Here is a 15,050-nt window from a genome sequence, read left to right as displayed (position 1 = left end):
GGTACTGTCATTATTCCGGTGAGTCAGAGATGTCAGGGCTCTAAATGGATGTCTCTGTGAGTCACCTAGTCACAAGATGGCAGTTCCACCACAGTCAAAAGTAGGAGACAGGGAGCAGGTTCAGGCCTTTCTCCTGCATTTTGGGGAAAGAAATGCCTTTCCCAGAAATCCCTTAGCAAATTTCCCTTACCTCCCATTGGCCAGAATTGAACCACATAGCCATCCATAGCTACAAGGGAGATTGGGAAATCTGTGTTTTTTTTTTTTTTTTCTTTTTTTCATCGTGTCAAGAATGGGGTTGGGAGTGACTTTTGGATGGTCAACTAACAGTATATCCTAGTGTGGTCAAATTCATTGGAGATACAGTGAGTTAACCTGAAACAGTATAGGACTCTTTAAAGGCTTTAATGTGGTGATGTGGCTCATTGAATTATGGAGAATGTGGTTTTAAGCTTTAACAAACTTAGGGGATCCAAATTTATATTCCCAAATAAGGAACCCAGTTTTGCAGAGTACCAGTGAACAATTCTTGATTGTTCCCAGAATAATAAAATGGACGTTCTCCAGAGCAGAGCCAAAGTGGCAGGGTGGATTGGGGTTTGTGGAAAATGAATGGAAATGAGGTTTTGAGAGGAGACGGAGACGGGCTGAGAGGTTTACAAATGAGAGAGCCATATTAATTCTAACCACCTCAGAATGTTTTGACAGATAAAGGCTAATTTGTTTTCAAGATCCTTGTGCCCATGCTGCTATGATTTCGTCTGAGTCAGGACTGTGTTGATACAGAGCTATTATTATCCCCTTTTCTTTGCTAACCTCTGCCACTTCCAGTCTTCATGATGTTAGTGATATTGGAGCTAGGCTGGCTTGGCTTCTGGGAGTGGACTTGAGTGCTTTGCTGAAAAGGACATGTATGGTGCCTGTTGCTGCTTGCTCTCGGATACATTGCTGAACATTGGCAGGAGCTGGCAGGCACATTGATGGACTTAGTCCCTGACCATTTATTTGGGCTTGGGCTCATGAAGCCCCTCCTTGTCCTTTTGGCCGGATGTCGTCTTTTTATTTTTTATTTCAACAGCAACTCGTGTGTCTCAGGCAGCATATCATCCTCATGCTCATCATCACCACCATCATCACCATCATCATAGTTGGCATTTTTTGAACGCTTACCATGCATTGGGCTTTATACTATCGTATGGACATAATCTCATGTAATCCTCACTATATCTCGCCATGTGGATGCTCCTTAGCAGAGGAGAATATTGAGGTGGAGAGAGGTTAAGGTCACCCAGCTCTTAGTGATAGGACTGTAATTTGACTCTAGGTCTGACTCCAGAACCATTGCTCTTAATTGTCACTTTGTGGAGCTTCTGGTGTGGCACAAGCTGTGTGGTTATTTGTACACTTGCCTTTTTACATTTTGTCAGAAATCGAACTCTATTTTTGGTATTTCCTAATAACACCTAGCATAGTGTCTTGGCCAGAGAACATCCTTGATAAATAATTGTTGAACAAAAGTGACTGAATGGGAGGACGACTGAAAGTGAACCACTGGGTAGCCTTTCTGAATGTGAACCTGACACTGAATTACCCCATTGTCATTGTCAATATTTCCTGCCTCTTTTCAGAACTCATTTTTGTTCCTTAGCCCTCTCATTTCTAAAAAAAAATTTTTAATGTTTATTTATTTTTTAGATTGGGGAAAGGGGCAGACAGAGCAGGAAACACAGAATTTGAAGGAGGTTCCAGGCTCTGAGCTGTCAGCACAGAGTCCAACGTGGGGCTTGAACTCATGGATCACGAAATCACGACCTGAGCGGAAGTCAGACACTTTAACCATCTGAGCCACCCAGGCACCCCTCTAAATTCTAGATGTCACCTTAAGTGCTTCTGAGTTAAATAATCATAGATCATTGGCTGATAGCTTTGGAGGGGATTATACTGGGCAGCTAGTCTCACCTCATTTTCATGGCACAGACAACCCAGCTGTTAATGTCTAGAAGGTGAGGCCTCAGACCCCTTGGCCACCATCAGACATCAGAGGGGTGTCTGGGGGTGATTTCCATCTCTTTTTTTTTTTTTTTTAACATAAAACACTCCTTTGTCTGGATTTATAATTCTGATCGTATATATCTGATTATTTAAATAGTTTTCTTTTTGCTCTTAGTTTCCTAGAGACGTTTTTAGACCTTTGGTATGTTGAGAACTTATCTTTTTCATATTTTAATGCATCTTTGTTTTATTCTGACATTTCTTCTAGACCTGTCTGCAAGCTCCTTTTGTTTTCCCCCTTCCCTCTAACTAACTCATTCTGCATTTGCATTTGCTCCTTTATCTAACTGGCCCTTTGACTAGTCACTTCTATGAACTGCGGTGCTTTGCTGGCCATTTTCATTGTTTTTTTTTTTTTTTTCCTTAAGTAAAATGAAAAAAGTCCTCCAACCCCTTTGCCATGTTGTGGCCCTTGTTTGTTTTATTAAACCCACCCCCAACCCAGAGCCCTCTTGTTGGCTGTTCCCACCTATTTTGCGCTGATTTGTTGGTTCTATTATATCTGTTGTGTCTTACTGTTTCCAAGTAGTCCAGCCCTCTAGGACCACTTTCCCTTCATTATCCTAATAAAATACCTCCTCTGCTGTCCTCTGCTGTCCCATGTACCTGTGGGAAGTCTGCACGCCCTCCAGTATTTCTGAAGATGCCCAACTTCATTGATTTGCTTGGTGGTTACTTGCCTGTCACCTTTTGCTCAAATCCCAACCCAATTCTCAATTAACCCCAGTCTCCTACCAGCCCCCAGCCCCCTCTCAAGTTCCTTCTCCTCCAAACACAAGGTCCCTCTCCAGCCCCCGAGGCACCCCTAAGGCAATGCCCCCTCCCTGAGCCTTCATTATGATCCTTTTCACTGTGACACAGATTCTCTCATCCAGACAGCAAGGACCTTCCCTTTCATAAGTATAATGGATTGATCTCCCGCTTTCCTAAACAAAAGAACAGTTTTCCCCTGAGATGAATTCTGTGACTCTCTCAGAATATGAAATGGTTACAGTCAGCAGGTTTTTTTTTTTTTTTTTATGTCATGTTTTTTCTTTCCTGATTCATTACCTTTTGGGTATTTTATGAAGCTCAAATGCAAGAGTGGAAACAAATGTGCCTCATAAACAGTAACATGAACAGATAAAAGAAGTTGCTGTTGTCATACATTTTTTAAAAAATACCAGCTGATTTTTATTTCCTTTGAAAAGTGTAAGGACTGAGCACATCGATTATTAGGTTTTGATTTTTCTGACCATATTCTTGTGTACTGGAAACTGAGCAAAAATGTGGCTATGTAGGGACTTTTATTTATGTAAAGCCAGAGAAGCAGCAGACAGCCCCTCAAGAGTAGGAACTGTAGGTCGCAGTCATTTCCTCCGCCCTGGGTCTGTTTGTGGCTCTAGCTCATCATGCGATGTGGGCATCTGAAGGAGAAGGAGGGGCGCCTGGGTGGCTCAGTCAGTTAAGCGTCTGACTTCTGCTCGGGCCATGATTCCGTGGTCCATGAGTTCGAGCCCCCCATTGAGCTCTGTGCTGACAGCTCAGAGCCTGGAGCCTGCTTTGGCTTCTGTGTCTCCCACTCTCTGCCCTTCTCCCCTCGCCCCCCCACCCCCACCCCTCGCCACGCTCTGTCTCTCTCTCCTTCAAAAATAAACATTAAAAAAAATTTTTAAATGAAGGAGAAGGAGCCAGGAGCCAGAGGCACGATGGCTGAGACCCACAGGAGGCCCTGGAATATTCCAGGCCTTGCTCCTCTCAGTGTTTCCAGCCGGTACACCAGGCACCTGCCCCTCTGCAGAGTCCTTCCAGGTCTTGAGTTTCACCTTGCCGACTGTCAGAACTTCCTCTTGGCCTCTGTTGTGTCTGCACTCCCCTCACCCCCACTACTGCCTGTGGTCTGTGGGGCAGGCCTCTGACGTGTGCCCCCTTCCTGTGTTGTATCCAGGGACAGGGTGCCTTATCGGAGAGACTCCGGAGCTTCAGCATGCAGGACCTCACCACCATCCGGGGTGACGGTGCCCCTGCCCCCTCCAGCCCCCCCCCACAGGGGTCTGGGCGAGCCAGCGGCAAACATGGCCAGCCTAAGATGTCCAGGAGTGCTTCTGAGAGCGCCGGCAGCTCAGGTAGGTATCATTTCACTTTTCATCTTTTCCAGTTCACAGGCCTTGCTTTCACGGAGAGAGGCCCCGTCCACCATGTGGCACATAACCCGGAGTAGCCATCAACACAGATGTCCATCAGATCGTGCCAGGACAGCCAAGAGGCAGAGCACCATTCTGGCCAGGATGCGAGGCTGGCCTGGGGACTCTGACAGGGGCCAGGGTTAGGCCTCCTGCATCAAAGGGTTCTGCCTCTTCCATCTGATTATCGAAGGGCTGGGGGTGGGTGGAGAACAGTGCGTGAACCAAGCCTGGAGGCAACAGGCACAGCTGGACGTGGGTCAAGACAGCTTTCTCTGTTCTCTTCCTCTCCGACCTTATACTCCTAGGAGGGCTTACCTGTCTTGACTACCTGAGTGTCTCCTCCTGCCCACCCAGGGCTTGTGGCTCCTGTGGTTCCTTTTCCCTGCATGAATGTTTCCTGTCACTCTACCATCGGCTCCCATCCCTGTGCCCCCGTTCACCACGCACACCCTCAGTCCCTACATGCCAAAGACCACACTAGCTCTGAGATCTAACTCCTGCAGAGGCCACAGCTTTATGGAAACCACATCTGTTCCCGATGTCTACCTCTGGTTGTCAAGTGCCTGGCATCAGGTTCCCTGTATTAGGCTTGACCTGGGGACCTTGTTAGACATGCAGAGTCCTGGGCCCATCCCCAGAGGATTCAATAAATCTGGGATGAGACCCATATATGGTGGTGTTGAGGTGCAGCCCCCTTTGGGACCCACTGATGTCTGATCCATTAGTGGGTTTCAGGCTTATGGAGGGTAGGGGCACGGATTAGGGGCTAGGGAGCTGGGCCAGGACTCATATTTTCCCAGGCCATTCCTTGGAGAGATTCCAGGGACCTTGGCTCTCAGGAGCTGAGCACTGCTGCTGCCAGCAGAGGGTTAACGGTGAAAAGGGGTATAGGGCACAGTTCTGGATCGCCACCTCTACTCCTCACCCTTGGCGGAACATTGAGCCTCGAGGATGGGAACTGGACCACCCTTTTGGAGTCTCTGGCTGTGACATGTGCCTGGTGGCTGCCCTGCTCTTAAACAGGCTGTGAGGTGCACCCTGCAGGGGGCATCTTGACCCTGAGCCTCGAAGACCCCACCTGGCTTTTAGGGGTCTTGGACAGGGATGGGAAAGAAGGAGTCCCGTGGCCGCCCTGGGAATAATGGCTCATATTCCCTGCCAGGGAAGGGAGACCAGCTTAGAGGCAGGCCAGGTGTCCATCAGTTTCCTCCTGGGTGTTCCCGCTCATCAGAACACCCCACTTCACCCTGGCCCCAGGTTTGAACATTGTGGCTTCTCTCTGAGGGGAGATGTTTTAACTCTGGCAAGGTTGGAAAGGTAGACGCTTGGCTGTAAGGGTGAGGATCACCTCACGGAGGGGCTATCTCCTGAGTGAACTCTCCCTCAGGAGAATTTAGAATGCAATCCCAAAAGTCCAGGCAGGAAGAGACCTCAGGGATCATTCAGTCTAATCCTCAGATGTTACCAATAAAGAGACCAAGGCCCAGGCAAGGGAACTGTCTCCAGGGTCACCCATGGACTGGCATTCTCCTGTGGCCTCCTTACTCCTGGGATGGTGCTCTCTGTTTGCACACCCCTTGACCATCTAGGTTTCCTTGAGCATCTACAACTTCTGATCTGTTGGGCACTGTTTCAGGAATAGAAATGTGAAATGGAATTAGGTATCACCTCCACCTTTGGTCAGCTCCTTGGCCACAGAGCCTCAAGTGAAAACTGTTATTTGGAAGAAAAACAGGCCCCAATTCTGTGAGGCTTAAAGGGTAGAGCAAGAACCAATGAGATAAAATTGGGTAAAGTTCTAAGAGGGTAGCTGCTTACTAGCTGTGTGACCTGGGCAAGCTCTTGCCCTCTCTGAACCTCAGATTCCTTATCTGTTCACAAGGAATGACAATACCTACTTGGAGGACTGTTGTGAGGATTTGAATAAAATAATCCACATAAATGTGCTTAGGATCATGCCCGCAGTCTACATAGTAGCTGGTACTGTTGTTCCTGTTGTTATCTAACTCACCTATGAAAGCACTTTCTCATATGAAAGTGTCCAGGAGAGAAGTAGGCTGCCTTGTGAGGTAGTAAGGTCCCTGACATTGGAAGGGCCCGAACCAAAGTTGAATGGTCATGCACCGGGGCTCTAGGGAGGTCTTCCTGCTTTGGCCAGCAAGTGGGGCCTAGGTGGCTCCACAGTCCCTTTCCCTCTGAGATTCTGTGTTATCATAAAGTGAACCAAGTGGAAGAAGTAGGCTCAGAGAGGTCATGCACTGTGCCAAGGCCACACAGGCCCAGAATCCAGGCCTCCTGCCCAGACCTCCTCCTGGTAGATTATTTAGGGCAGCCTCAGAACTGGGAAAGTGAGAAGTCTGGTGAGGTCTGAAGGCGATGGGAAGTGTCTCCTGGGCTTTGAACATTTTCCCAGACCAGCACTAAGTAGAAACGGTTTGGGATGCTTTGTTTTGGCGCTGGCCCTGCAGCCTTCCATTGGCAGTGATGCCCTCTGCCGGTGGAGCAGCGAGCCTGTGGGGTCACCCTGGATGCAGGTGAGCAGGTAGAGTTCATGGAGAACCAGAGAACCTGCTGTGCTGCAACATGACCCTGCGCTGCCCCCTGCTCAGCCTGGGCCACAGCTCCTGTGATTCCAGGGGGCAGAGAAGGGAGGTGCTGACCCAGCAGGGAGGGCGGGGACCATGTGGCGCTCGCTCCAGCTGTTCTGGGACCTAAAATAAAAGTCCTCTCAGAATGAAAGACGGGTGAAAGATGACCCAGGACCTGGGCATGGGTGGGGCAAAAGCACCCAGATCAGAGGCTCTGGGGCAGTTGGGGGTCCATGTGCCTGGCAGAAAGTCTGACAAACGAGACCCAGCTGCAAGGGTTTGTATGCCCTCCCTACCCGCTATGTGGGCCTTGGACACTGGGCGTGGTGAGGTAGGGCCTGAGTCTGGGCTTCCGTCCTGGCAGGGCGACAGCAGGCCTGTGCAGAGCAGTGCAAGTGAGGCACATGTTGCCAAGCAGCTACCACGTTTGTCCCCACTAACCTATGTTCGGCCTCCGAACCTTTCTCAGAATGACACCCCAGGTGGTCACTACCGGGGAATTTGACCTTGGCATGGAAGATGAGCCCTGTTCCCTTCAGCTTTCTCCTCCGGAAAATGGGCACCGTAGTCCCTACTCAGCCTGTGTCTTGGGCTTGTGAGGAGAGCAAACAAGAGAATTTGCAAACCCTGGACAGGTGGCAGTTGTTGAAGGCTGTCTGGGGGTGGATAGGTCAGAGGTGGTGGCTGGACCCCAGGGAGCTGTATGGCAGCAGTGGTTAAAATGTACATACAATGTACAATATGTTCTTGAAACCATGATGCCAGTGGGAAAATGTACAAAACAGTGAGATATAATGTAACAATATATGTAAAATAAAAATACATGCCCACGGTGTAAAATAACAATATGGAATTTGCAGAAACATATCGCCCTCCCTACAGAATCTTAGACACCATTTATTGGAAGTCTGGCATTGAACCCCAGGAAGAGTGGAGGTGGTGTTAAAAGAATGATCCATGCTTCCCATGAACTTGGAGACACTCAGTCAACTTGTATTTAGTAAGCATCTACTGTATACCAAGGCCCACATGTGCACCAAGACCAGTGGAGTGTACAAGGCAACAGTCACTTAGGCCTTTGACCGAATGACTGATACCAAGCAATCTGGGGAGTCAGAGGTCAGTCTGAGAAGGGTTTCTGGAAATCCTTCTGAACTGGAAGGCATAGAGTGGAGGGGTGTGTGAGCAGGTGCGGTTAGAATTATTTCTCAGAGGATATAAGGACTGACCTGTGTGGGCCGGGCAAGGGCATTTTCTAGCACCTGAGGGGAAGCTGAGTCTAGAATGATCTCCTCCCCCACCTTGGTGTCTCTACAGAGACCCGCATTCCCAGGGCCCTTATATTGAACATACTGGAATCCCCACACCTCACTGGGGCCTCCCTGTTTGCTGGGGCTGGTTCCCATTGAGTAAGGGGTGTCACTGATGATGTCCCCCATCCCCACAGTGTGTACCTGCTGCTCTACCTGCAGGACCCGGAAAGGTGAGTAAGCAGCCAGCCTCTGTGCAGCGTGCTGGACTCTCGCCTCAGGAGGAGGTTCTAACCATAAGCTGGCGCCTGACCGTGGGGCTCCCTTTCAGCTGCATAGTCTTGGGCGGCAGCGGGGGGCGGGGGGGGGCAGGAGTCAGGAGGTCGACCCCCTGAAATGACAAACCTGTGTTATCTTACAGTGTCTGCAGGCTAGGAATTCAGGAGCCTCTTAACCTGGTGGTTTGGCTCAGGGCCTGTGAACAGGCGTAGTCAAGATGTCGGCCGGAGCTGCAGTCACATAAAGGCTTGACTGAGCCCGGAGGATCCACTTCTAAGATAGCTCTCTTGTGGCTACTGGCTGCAGGCTCAGATCCTCTTACCACATGGGTCTCTCTGGGGCTGCTTGAGTGTCCTTACGACATGGCAGCTGGCTTCACCCAGAGTGAGTGATCCAACAGAGAGAGGGCATGCAGGAAGCCACAGTATCTTTTAGGACCTAGTCTTTGAAGTCACCTCTGCCTTCTTCTGTTTGTTGGAAGTGAGTCATTAGGTCCAGCCCATGCTCAAAGGGAGGGGAATTAATCTCCACCTCATGAAGGGAGGAGTATCAAAAAATGTGTGGAGATATTTTAAAACTGCCACAGAGTCATATTTCCTTGTGCTGTGGGTGATGAGGACACAGGAACTTACCCAGGTCCTCTGAAGCGATGAAGCCTTGTAGTCCCAGGGGTTTTGGTCCAGGTGCAGCCAAGGGAGCCCTGGTCCTGCTTTGCCACTTACTAGCTCTGTAACTGTGCGTGAACCACCTAACCAACCTGAGCCTCGGTTTCCACAACTTAAAGTAGAGATAAAGGTCCTGCTTCCCCACCTGACTGCGTGGTTGTGAAAATGTCTGTGAAAAAGGCTTTTTATTATAGCCGGGAGCAGCCAGAAAGCCTCCGGGAGAGGGGATGAGCCTGGGGTCTCCCAGTGCGGCTGCCCTCCCTGTGAGCGAACGATGGCTTGGTGCAGCCATGGCCGCCCGCCCGCGGTTGGCCATGTTCTCTCCTGCCCTGCTCCTGCTGCTTCCCTAACCTTGACTAGACACATGAGGGACTGGGGATGGTGCTGGACAGACCCAGCTCCCCCTTCACCTGCCATGGAGGGCGCCCCTCCAAGGAGAATCTGCCTTTGGCTCTGAAGGTAAAAAGGCCACCCCATCTGCAGCTGCTGGCTGGCATGGGGGGGGGCGGTAGGCGGGAGGAGGCAGGCACGGCACCCACCACTGCCTGTGCAACTAGCACTGGGCCTGCAGAGGCGTGGCCGTCCCTCCTGCAGTAGTGGGAGTAGAGGACATGAGCTGCATTTAAGAAGTGTCCTCTTTCCCCTTCATTTCTTCATTTGTAAGGCTTCTCGACACTAAGGCTTTTAAAAGTCTATATAAGACCTGGGGGTTTTGGAGACCATAAACCCAATGTGAACCGACTGTCAAAGGAGTTCTGAGCAGGGCGACAGTGGAGCCCAGTGTGCTAACCTGGCTCTAACTCAGACCAGCTGTGTCCCTCAGGGGCCTCCTGGTCCACATCAGATACAGAGGGATGTATATGTATATGTATATGTATATGTATATGTATATGTGTATGTATATATACATATGTATATGGCTCAAATGATTATGTCGTACACCTAAACCTAACATGATGTCATGTTATATCTCAGTTTTCAAAAGGAAGAAACAAACGGAGGGGCTGCATTCCAGTGCTAGAGGCTAATGCTTGGACCTGGTGGACCTACTGGTTGTTGGGGAACAACCCCGAGCGGGGTCCCAGAGGCCTCAGGCGACTGTGGTTATTTCTAACTATTGACCAATTTTGAGTTTGTAAATTCCTCGAGCCATTCTGAAAGCCTCTAGTTCTGGGATATTACCACCTGGAGGACCAGGGAGACTATAGCTGCCTTCCCCTCCACTCTTTCCTCATGGGACTACTCTGCGCTGTTCCCTGGGAAGCCCTCACCTCTTGTGACCCCTGACAGTTTCCAAATCAGAGGCTGCGTTTCCAGTGCATTTAAATAGAATTGCAGTTGACTGTAGGCATTTGAGTTTGCTCTCCCCAGGAGCGGTGAGGATGGGGGTGTTGGGGAGTGGGCAGCAGGCGGGGCTGGGTGGGGGCCTTGGGCTGGGGTGGCCCTGCTCAGAGCTGTGATCTGGGAGCCTTTGCCCCAGCCCTCCCTTTCTCAGGCCCTCTTAACACCCAGTGCCCCGGAGTTGTCCCCCACTTCCCAGTCTCCCTAAGGTCTGCTTGCAAGATGAGCTCCGTCCGTCTGTGAGAGTGGGAAAGTCCCTCAGCTCTTCAGGGCTCGGCCCCCTCCTCCATAAAGTGTGGCCATCTCTGCAAGTGATGGGTGCCCGGTGTGAGGTGTCAGCAAATGGTGTTGGGGGACTGGAGGCCAGCTCTCCGGCAATGATGCCGTGGGAGAGGGTTTCACGGGGTCACAGACACTTTGGTCACAGAGCCCCTCCTGGTCCCTTGAGATGATTTTCATCTGTGCATCTCAGAGCCCACAAGAATATTCTCTCCCCACTTCAGCTCCATTCCTGCCCTTCTGTCAGCCATTTCCCTGTTGTTTCCTGCACGGGTCTCTTTCTATTAATCTCTCTCCTTCCCGCCCGACAGCTCTTTCCTGTCCCTTTTCTCCCTACCTGCCCTGATGTAATGTAGAACTGAAGTTTGTATTACTGCTTGGAGTTAGTCGTAAAGATGGATTTTTTTCCCCTTTAAAATAGAAAAATCAAGTGTGTGGGGCCTCATTTTAAAAAAGCAAAGTCATGCCTTGTATTCCTCCTACTGAAAGAGAGAGAGAATTGCATTTTCCCAGAGTGGCCCCAGGCAGCGCGTTTCCTCAGACAGCAGCAGTGGCTGTGTGAGGTTTAGAGTGTGGGAAACGAGTGAGTGTATGTCTGTGCGTGGATCTGTGCGTATGCACGCACGCTTGCACGTGTGTGTGAGTATCCTCCCCAGAGACCCTTCCCTAACAGAATATTGTTTTCTTTCTCCTCGGTGGCTGTCGGGGATGCGGATGTAAGTGTTCCAGACGGGTGTGCCCTCCTTCAACACGTTTGCTGACTTCCATTAATGGCTCCCACTAACGTGTGCTGTGTGGGATGTGTTTGCTAACCTGGTGGTTAACAATCTGGGGGTGTTTTGGCACTATGGGGGTGGGGAAGCCTTGGGCTCTGTGCATACACATCTACTCAGGCCTCCAAGGGCTCTGAGACTCAGCCAGTTTCTTCCTCGCCCCCTGCCCCCCCCCCCCCAGCAGAGAGCTGCGTGCCAGCCCGCTGTGGTCCTGCTGACACGTTCACTCTTATCGAACGTCAGGCAAGGCCGCGGAAGGCAGCAGGGACTCCTGTCCTTTCCTAGAGGCTGCCCAGCCTTGGACACCAGGGTGGCAGCTTTGCAGGCTCAAGGTCTTGGCTGCCATCACCTAAGGTTTAGAGGTGGTTGCTGTGGCCATGAACTTCAGTGAGAGTCACTCCCCACACAGGTTGTCTCTGGGTCTTAAGGAGTGGATAGCAACAGCACAGGGAAAGCCCTGGACCAAAATTTGGAGGGAACCCCATGTGCAGAGGCACAGACTCCAACCAGTCCCCAGGCCCACACCCAGGATGCAGTTTTGTGTTGAGGCAGACCTGGCCAGGCTGCTTCTGCGGTTTCTGTCCTGGTCTGAGGCCTTTTGGCCCTGGGCAGGACTGTTTCTTTTTCCTCCTGTCAGGCAAGAGGTATCTGTGTCCTGAAGGAATTTCTCTGTGGATGGGTGTCAGGGTCTGACTGGGGATGAGACCTAAGCTCTCAGATGATGCCTGTATTCCACCTGCTTTAGTGGATGGGCAGCCACTGGGTGCCCAGCCCTGCATCAGTGTTCAGAGGCACCGAGGATCAGCCACGGTCCCCAAAGCTCAAGATGCTTTCTGTCAGGCTGAGGCAGACAGAATGAGGCCGATACGAGAACCCGGGCACGCACCGCAAGTCATGTGGTACAGATGCCACGTGCAGTTGTGGTCGTAGGGTGAGGAGGCCAGGGAGGGCTCCCTGGAGTTGCCAGCCTTCATGTTCAACAGAGTCCTAAGGGTGCAGCTGATTTGGGCAAGGGAAGAAGGGCCCAGAGGACAACCTGACCCCACCCCACCCCCCAAGCTGGGGGATGCACAGAGCAAAAGAATCAAAGGAAGGTTAACAACCTCCATCTTGGCCCTTACCAAGGAGCTGTCAGAGCAGGGCATTCCCAGCCTACAATTCTGCTTTGCAATTTGTGGTGAAGACAAACGAGCAACCGAGCTCTCATGCTGCCTCCTGCTGGCTGTTGGGAATACAGCAGCAGTACCTGGAAAAGCTGCCCGAGATTAAGGTCTGTTGTGAGTTTTGCTTCACCCACACCTGGTGCTCATATAGTTGAGTGAGTTCTGTGTTGATGGAGAGAACACATTGATGGCTATGTTTTTAGGAGTAGGAGCAGGGTGTTCCAGAAAGAGGTCCGTTTTTTGTTTTTTTTTTTTTTTTCCTGCAGGCCTTAGGGCTGTTGATCGGATGATCTGAGGGCCCCATACATCTGCAGTCTGTGATTCTAGGTAAAAACAGTATATGAAACCTAGAAGGATATGTCTTTGAGTGTCAGATAAGCCAGGTATGGGCAGGAAATAGGAGGACGTTGAATATGCTTAAGGATTGAACATTTAAAAAAAAACCTGTGCATTCCATGACATGAATTAATTCTGGAGTTTTTCCTGTGGATTTAGCCAAGGCAGATTAAAACAGGAATCTTGCTGTCATTCTGGAGGGAAGGGTATTCCTAGATTCTCTTTCCACTAGGCTTCTTTGTTTCTTTAGGACTTGGCCTTTGAAATGAACCATCTACATAACTTCACTTAAGGTTCTCTCTTAAGGCTTCCTGGCATTTGACATCCTGTCTTGAAGAACACGTGAGCTGAGTATGCAGTTATAACGCACTGTCAACAGGGCTCGTCTGTGTAAGAGAGGGAGCTCTAGTCCCCTCTTCAGATCACCGCACTGATCCGTTCTAGAGGGGATTCTTCCCCTGAGCACTCTTTGGTGTGGCGTCACATGTCCAAGCTGCAGGGTTTGACACCTCTCAGTTAAGGTAGCATCTTCCTTGTCCCAGGGCAGCGGTGCCCCCACCTCCCTTGGCAGCTTATCGGTTCTGCTCACCAGCTTATCAGGTTCCGGAGCCTGTGCTTGTTCCTGTGCACAGAGCCTGCCAGTCTCCAGTTGGAACCTCACAGTCGTGGACCGGCCTGCAGGGAGGCCTGGGGGATACTGGCTGCTTCTTCAGACACGGGGACCTCGGCTGTCCTAACAGGCATGGCTCGTCATGCTGTGTGCCTAACCTTGCCCTTGCCTGCCCTTCCTGGCTCCTTTCTCCGCTGATCCCTCCCTGCTGTACTTTGTCTCCTTTGTATAGATTGTAAATGGACATTAAGTGGTTGAGGGAGATGTGAATGAGGGTGGTGTGAAGGCCTGGGAGCCCCACGAGGTCCAAAACCCGTTGGCATTTTCGGACGAGGAGGAGGAAGATCTGCTGGATTTCATGTACAAGTATAAGGCGCCTCGAAAGACGGAGTTCCCCCTGGAGGTACACGGTGTCTGGGGCTGTGTGGTGGAGCATGTGTTTGCACAAGGGCCTTGCCCTGGAGACCTGGGGGCCCAGGAGTGGCATCCCTTGGGGCACCCAGCACCTCCCAAGCGCCTGGGGTAGGAAGATCTCTCCCCATTAAACAGGACAGACCACTAGGTAGCATCCAGAGACTGGCCGAGGGGTGAAAAAGACTCTGCTCATTTTATTTAGAAATAGGAGAGGTGATCTAGCATTTAGAATAAAATTTAAAAATTTACAACTACTGGGACTCCTGGGTGGCTCAGTCGGTTGGGCATCCCACTTCGGCTCAGGTCATGATCTCGCAGTTCGTGGGTTCGAGCCCCATGTCGGGCTCCGTGCTGACAGCTCAGATCCTGGAGCCTGCTTCAGATTCCCAATCTCTCTCCCTGCCCGGCTCCTACTGTGTGTGTGTGTGTGTGTCTCTCTCTCTTGAAAATAAAGAAACATTAAAAAACTTTTTAATAAAAATTTTAATAAATCAAAAATTTACAACTACTAACATAAGATGATGTGGAAATGAAAAGCAACCCCAATGTGTGTTTTAGGGGAAGAAAATATGTTATTTGACAAGTTTTTGTAAATAAATCATGTTCGTCATCGTATCTTCAAGACACAGCAATAGTGCCTAGTATAAAGCCAATATCGATAAAATGTTATTGAAAGGGCACAGCCCTCTAAAGTGACCTAAATCAAATATACTTAATAGATGTACTGTGGCCAGTTGTAGGTATGGATGGAGTTTTGGCACCAGGAGGGCTAAGCCTAGAGCCTTGGGGCCTTGCTTTGTGATGTGGGTAGGGAGTCACCAGTCTTAGACTCAGGTGTGGAGCTGGCAGAATTGGGGACCCCCTAGCCTTCCTCTCTGCCCCTCACATCTCCTCTCCCATGCCCCATCTACTAAATACTGTGGCCTGAAAGTCCATCTGAGGCAAGTTGGGAGTCCCCCTGTCCTCAGCGTAGGGACCCCATGAGACTTAGTTGAGGGGATGCATTGAAATGTTCTCCTACTCAAGCACCATGACCTATCGATCCCATTCAGACTAGGACCGTGGTTATTACCACTGAGTGTACACAGAATTCATCAGATTCCTTTCCAAGGGTGGGGCACATACGGATCAATTT

The 15,050-nt window shown here is 50.4% G+C and overlaps 1 protein-coding gene across 3 annotated transcripts in view; it reads left to right on the top strand.

Annotated features, from left to right (window-relative positions):
- REEP1 (receptor accessory protein 1) overlaps positions 1-15,050 on the top strand; it is a 109,607-nt gene that overhangs the window by 90,488 nt on the left and 4,069 nt on the right. For 2 of the 3 annotated variants that reach the window (XR_007462330.1, XM_049651866.1), the window contains exon 6: positions 3,980-4,157. Coding sequence is in view for 2 of the 3 variants with exons in the window: in XM_049651866.1 (XP_049507823.1) it covers positions 3,980-4,157 (178 nt within the window). In the remaining variant the exon portion in view is untranslated. Of the gene's footprint in view, positions 1-3,979; positions 4,158-8,252; positions 8,289-13,752; positions 13,905-15,050 lie in introns of all 3 variants that reach the window. The other variant, XM_049651867.1, reaches the window with a different exon arrangement.

The sequence above is a fragment of the Panthera uncia genome (genome assembly GCF_023721935.1).
Source record: "Panthera uncia isolate 11264 chromosome A3 unlocalized genomic scaffold, Puncia_PCG_1.0 HiC_scaffold_12, whole genome shotgun sequence".
NCBI lineage: Eukaryota > Metazoa > Chordata > Mammalia > Carnivora > Felidae > Panthera > Panthera uncia.
This window is presented reverse-complemented; position numbering and strand designations above follow the sequence as displayed.